The 6,246-nt window shown below is 34.6% G+C and overlaps 1 protein-coding gene across 1 annotated transcript in view; it reads left to right on the top strand.

Annotated features, from left to right (window-relative positions):
• LOC110105817 (1,4-alpha-glucan-branching enzyme 1, chloroplastic/amyloplastic) overlaps positions 1-6,246 on the top strand; it is a 32,513-nt gene that overhangs the window by 1,261 nt on the left and 25,006 nt on the right. Inside the window, exons 5-6 of the mRNA XM_028694111.1 lie at positions 2,458-2,517; positions 2,597-2,619. Coding sequence (XP_028549944.1) covers positions 2,458-2,517; positions 2,597-2,619 — 83 coding nt within the window. The remainder of the gene's footprint in view (positions 1-2,457; positions 2,518-2,596; positions 2,620-6,246) is intronic.

Genomic DNA, 6,246 nt, shown 5'->3' with positions numbered 1-6,246 from the left:
CATAGAAAGTAAATATTAATGTTAGTTGAGATTTTATGATGTCTTCTCGAGTTTGTTTAACTTTTATTAATATTCTTAATGTTATGAATTTTGTAATCATACAAATTAAATGCTATTTAAATGTATATAACTTATTGAGCCTCATAGCTCACCAGTATACTTCTTACTGGTTGTTGTTATAGGAAAAGGAAAAGAAAAGATCGATGCTGACTAGGTCGTAAGTATTTCAATTTTATATGCTAGTTTTTAAATCTGTGTAAAGACTAAACTTAAGCTATGGAAACATTCCATAGAAGTATTATTTTGGATTTATGTAGTGGCTCTGTAAGTGTTTCTTTGTTAAAACTTTAAATTATTAGATACTTCCGTTGAGATAATTGAAATATTAATGGATACTATTGTATCACTTTCCAAGAAAAAAAAAAGTATCAGATGTTTAATGATGAAAAATGTAATGTTTATGCATTTTACACTCTACAGTACTGTTAAGAGGTACTGTGGAGTGTTACAATCAAAGACATGTTATATGTCCTAGAAAGTTTTCCTTAATACCCTAATTAAAGTAGGACTTACGACATCTATTAGGGGGAGGCCTAACGACCTTAGCTTAGCGAGGATTTAGCCCCATTAGCCCTTAGCTTCTAGTGTTGTATACTATAGTTTTTTTCCTTTAGCGGTAACATTTGACCCACAGTACTAGCTTTATTTGTTTGTTTTGTATCAATACTTAGCTTTACCTACAATACTAGTTTTGTTTCAGTTCCAGTTTCCTTTTTTAGTACTAGTTTTATTTACCACCCTACGTTGACTTCTGTTTACTTATTTTAGGGCATTCAAGGCTAGCATAAGAGGGAGTTTGCAGCTGCAGTTAGAAGTTTTGGAGAGTTGTTTGTGAGTTTTTTAGAGTTTCTTTATTTTGTTTTTAGTATTTTAGTTTTAGAAGTTTGGTGTTTAGTTGGTGTGTGTTTGTACTTAGATTGATTAGTATGAACATTATTCTTTTGTTCTTTAATTAAATGAATTTTAGTTTTAATTTAGTTAATTTAAAGTTTTTAAAATTTTTTAATTTAAAATTAACTGCTCAGCTGGTTAATTTAAAATTTTAAAATTTTCTATATGATTTTCAATCTAATCAATTAATTAATTAAAAAAAATTAGTTTTATTTTAAATTAATTAGTTTACTTAATTAGAGTTTGATTTTAATTTTTTTAGTAATAATTAAATTAAATTTTAAATAATAACTTCGAGGGAAGAATCGACCCTGGAATGTCTTTGACTTCTCCAATTGAATGATTGCTAGTTTTTATGCTTTCGTTAATAATAATAATTATTATAATTATTACTGCTTTTATTATTATTATGATTATTTATAATAATAAGTATTATTATTATTAAATGTTCATTAATAATAATAATAATCAATTTACACCAAATCTCTCTTTCTTACTCACTGTTTCAAATCAAGAAACACTAGACGAAGGACTCGGGCATGTAGAACGGACCAGAAGAACGAAGACGAAAGAGGGAGTTTGGCAGCTTGATTGTGCGGAGGGAAGACAGGATCGAACCTCATGTGAACAAGGGCCGCGTGTGCGGCACGGCTAGGATCGGCGATCGGGTTCGCGTGAGGCGGAGGGTTGTTCATTTGGCTTGCAGAAGGAAGCCAACAAGTGGACGGGCTCCGTCACAAGTGGGATCGACGTTGCTTGGTGCGGTTCTAATAAGGACTTAATGATCTGGTTCAAGATTTATAATAGACATAAGCTTCCATTGTTAATTATTTCTCTCGATTGTGAGATTGAAAGTTTAATTAAGGCTAGTATATAGACACTAAGATCCTTTGCTTTTTGTAGCAGCAACTTTGGTTAGGGAAAAATGTACACAACTATTGGCTCAAAGTAGATGATAAATAAATGATAATGAATCCTACATGATACATGATATGACATTACCTCAAGAGCAAAAAGGCCTGGTAAGCTCAGAGATCCCCTCAATAGCGAGAGGTGCTATGTGATAGGGAGAGGGCCAGATGAAATAAGGGAGTTTGAGCAAGTATTTGTGCAGTAGTTCATGCATATGAATAAAGCTGTTTAATGTCGAGTGGAGCATGATAATGGTGTAAACCAAAAACCTAAGAGGACTATTTCCTTCCTAAGGAGAGGTAAGGTTTAACTTAGTTCGATCTTTCCAAGTCTATAAACCCTAGATATAGCTATTAATGTTCTATTAAGACAAACTTGTGCTCGTGCTTACTGAGGAGATCTTTGAGCTTGCAAGGCCTTGAGATATATATATATATATATATTATGGACTGGTTGGGTTGCCTCAACCTGGAGGATATTCGTAAATTCAAGTCTGATTTACTTGGTTGGTGACTATTTTATAAGGCTTATTGAATCTCATCATATTATTAATAAACTATCTTTAAAAGCATACTATACCAAACATCCACTCAGGAAAGTAGGCGTGAATTGGCTCCTCAACTTGTGGATTTTGGCAAAGAGTTGAATTTGAAGGTATACCATCATATTGTTCATCCTACAAATTTTTCTGGCGTAATTTTTTTGAATGCTTGATGCACATTTGAATTTGAAGAAATCTGACGCACAGCATAAAAGGTAAAATCAAAAGATCAAATTCGAACTTATACCACTTGGGAGGCCACTCCTTCAATAGATCAGCAAGCAATTCAAACTTGGAACTAGTTTTAAATTCTCTTTTGGAATTAGAGGCTATTGTGCCTACTCCTGCTAGTCCTAAAGAGATGATTTCTATTACATCTGCAAGCATTATTATTGATCCTAATCCACCTATTCAAGTAACACCTCACCTCCCCCCAATTTATGAACAAATCAATGATCAAGATTTTCTTAACAGTCTAATTATTCAAAAGAAAGCATTCAATGTGTAGACACTTTGGTTGATAAAAACTCTAATCTTTTCTACCAAATGGGGCAGAAACTGAAAAAATAATAATCATCACGCCTTTTTCTTCACCAGGCGTCAAGTAAAGGTCTAAATGATTCTTTTGTAGTTTTCATGTTTCTAAGGATTTTCTATCCTAGGCCATCATGATATCTTTTCTTTGGCAATTCTTGATAATTGTCCTTGTTGTACTCATCTCTTTTCTATTTATGATATTTTACTTTAAAGAAAAATAAACTAAGACTGCCCTAAAGTAAGCCAAAAGTTCAACTAAAAATTTGACCCATTCAAGTGAAATCGAAATCCATGAACTCAAGGTCAAGTTCTTTCCAAGCAAGAGAGAAAAGGATGATAAACAAGATAGTTGCCAAATCAATGGGATCCACAACAATAGATAAGGCATGAGAATTAACACCAACTCTTAAGAACATAAGTAGGGGGTTTGATACTGCAAAAATGAATATGATGGACTTCGGCCAAAAAAATGTGAAGATTTATTTTTCCACTAAGTGATTTCAAGAATCTCAAGTTTCATGCATAAGGAATTCAATCTAGAATTATCTCAGTGAGACTCTAAAAGCCATACAAAAAAAGCCTAACCAGCATGATTACATGAAGTTCTATCCTAATTCAGAATAATTTAGCATTTATGAAATACAGGTCCTGCTAAACATCGCTTGTTTGAGTGAAAGTTGCAGATATGTTACACGAATGCATTTTATTACAAATTAATAATGTCATTAAAGGTGAATTTTAAGGGGAAGAAATTAACCATACCCAAAACTTGCATAATATGAATGCTCCTGAATAGCCATTATCTGAACAGCATTATATCCAAGCTTCTTAATTCGGGGCAGAACATCATCTCTGAAGCTAGCATATGTGTTGATCTTTGGCTCCTACACGTGAAAATTAACTATTTAATAATAGAAGTTCAGGGAGACAAACTGCTAATTGTAGCTATAAAAAGAGGAAAGTTTAGTCATGCTTTAGAACAAGAAACAAATTCCAACGGAGCATTTATCCATGTAGAAAACACACCATGAAGAGTTTCAACAAGAGAATTGCGTAAAAATAATAATAATAATAATAAGTAAAAAAAACAAAAAATAAAATAAAAAATAAAAATAAAAAATAAAAAACAAGAGAATTGCGTATAGACAATCAACATTACAGCTATCACCTAAGTTATTTATAAACCAATTGATCAGAAAAAAAATTTATATGTGAAAAAAGGCCTAGCACGTAAATAGGAACGCATTGGAAAAGTTGTTCGGGCAAAAAATGTGAAAATTCAAAAACTCTTTCAATTTCAACGCACAAAAGATGCAAAGCTGCCTCCAACAGTGACTCAGCGACTTTTGTGATTCCTCTCAATTTGGGATCTCTGTGATTACTCTCTGCTCATCCGATTTGACCCTACTTGGTTTTAACATTGGCTTTTCTATTCATTTAGTGTTTGAGTCATGAGAATTTGACTCTTAATAGGACACACTGGAGAAAAAAAAATTCATGCAGCAGGCCCCACATAGTGAGATAAATATTTGTTGTTTTTGTTGTTGAAGTGGAAATGATTTGTTGTATTTGCATTTATCCTTCTGCAGCAGGTGATCTTCCTCAGATTGTCTCTAGCAAGCTTCTCTTGTGATTTTATCGCAACTTGTGGGTCTACTGGAAATCTCCACCATGATATTTGTAGTTGTACTAGTAAATGGAGGCAAACAAAAGAAACTCCGCACAACATTAAGAGTGTTAAAAATACAAAATTTAGATCTAAAAAAGCAAATCATTACATCAATAATCCAATTAAATAACATAAATGCCTTTTTGCAGAAAATAGGATTACAAAAATAATGATGGACCTTAAATGCAAACCTAATCATATCCAAACCAATAAATTTTAAATTAAACCTGTTTTAATCGAAGGATTCAGGTGAGTGGTAACCTTTGAAGTGTGCAGCATCTACATTAAGCTCCCATGTAGAGTAGATGCGCACACGTGCATGCAGTGCTAAAGATCGCACAGACATGAGCAGGGAAGAGCTCAGGAGGGTTTGGTGTTGAGGATTTAGGTGTAGCGAGTGTTGGAGGTGATAGAAAGCACATGAGAAATAGAAGGAAAAAGAACCTTGCTGAAATTTAATTCCAGCAACTTGTAAAACAGTAATTTAGAATGTATTGGTGGAATAAAAAGAGAGAAACTCTTCAATTGATAGTAGATGGAAGAAAAACAAACAAGGTACAATGAATCCCCAATTCGAGAGGCAGATCCGGCTCTTCCAATCCCTACCCGCTGGCTATAGCCCAAACAAATATGAGAAAACTCCTAACTTCAGTAAAAACAGAGATTCTTCCCAGCCCTAGGTTTACTATCTTACTTAAAGCAACCCAAAAACAGTAAAATAACAAAACAACCCCCTTAATTTGAATTTCCCCCCTAATCCCCCTCTTAATTAATACATTAATGCATGGACCCCACCACCAAAAGAGGCCGAACTCCTGTGGAGGTGGAAGTAATCAGCCTCCTTTTATAGACCTCGGCCGATCCAAGTCTAGGGACCGGTCTAATAATACCCCCTTCCAAAAACTCACATTGTCCTCAGGGTGAAAAGACAGGAACTAATGCTACGCCCTCTCGTATGGCTCCTGGTGGTGTCATAGTAGGTAGGTTCTTCCATTTGATCAACACTTCCTTGATTCCTCCTTCTCCTTATCATACCCCTTTCAGCTTCAGCGGTTCCAACCCCACCTCCAAATCCTCAATCAGGGACACTGGTAACTCTGAACTACCTGCATGATCCCCAATAGATCTCCTCAGTTGTGACACGTAAAACATTGGATGTATAGTAGTGGTCGATGGTAATCTCAAGCGATATGCCACAGCCCCAATCCTCTCCAATATCTCATATAGGTCAAAATACCTAGGGGCAAGCTTATGATAGGAAATACTTGAGTTCGCAAGCAACCCTAGCAATAATTGATAAAAACAACGGAAACAATGCGATAATCTAAATGAAATCAATCCAAAATGATAGATTGTAATAGTGGATTCAAAGCAAAAGCAAACACAAAGCAAGATATAATTGATCCTCAATTCGAGAGGAGGATTGTTCTCTCCCAATCTTCAAACCCCTACTTATGGCGAACCCCCATCAACTCTAAGGGTTCCAGAATCACCTATAAATCCTTAGTAAGTGTCATCGGTAACTCCAAGTTGGCTGTATAATCTCTAATGGTCCTTCTCAACTGAGATACATGGAAAAGCGGATGTAAAGTCGTCATTGGTGGTAGTTTCCTCCGATCCAAAGCATAAGGTCCAA

Source organism: Dendrobium catenatum, unplaced genomic scaffold, assembly GCF_001605985.2.
Source record: "Dendrobium catenatum unplaced genomic scaffold, ASM160598v2 fragScaff_scaffold_390, whole genome shotgun sequence".
Taxonomy (NCBI): Eukaryota; Viridiplantae; Streptophyta; class Magnoliopsida; order Asparagales; family Orchidaceae; genus Dendrobium; species Dendrobium catenatum.
Note: the sequence above shows the minus strand (reverse complement) of the source record. Positions and strands in the feature narration are given on the sequence as shown.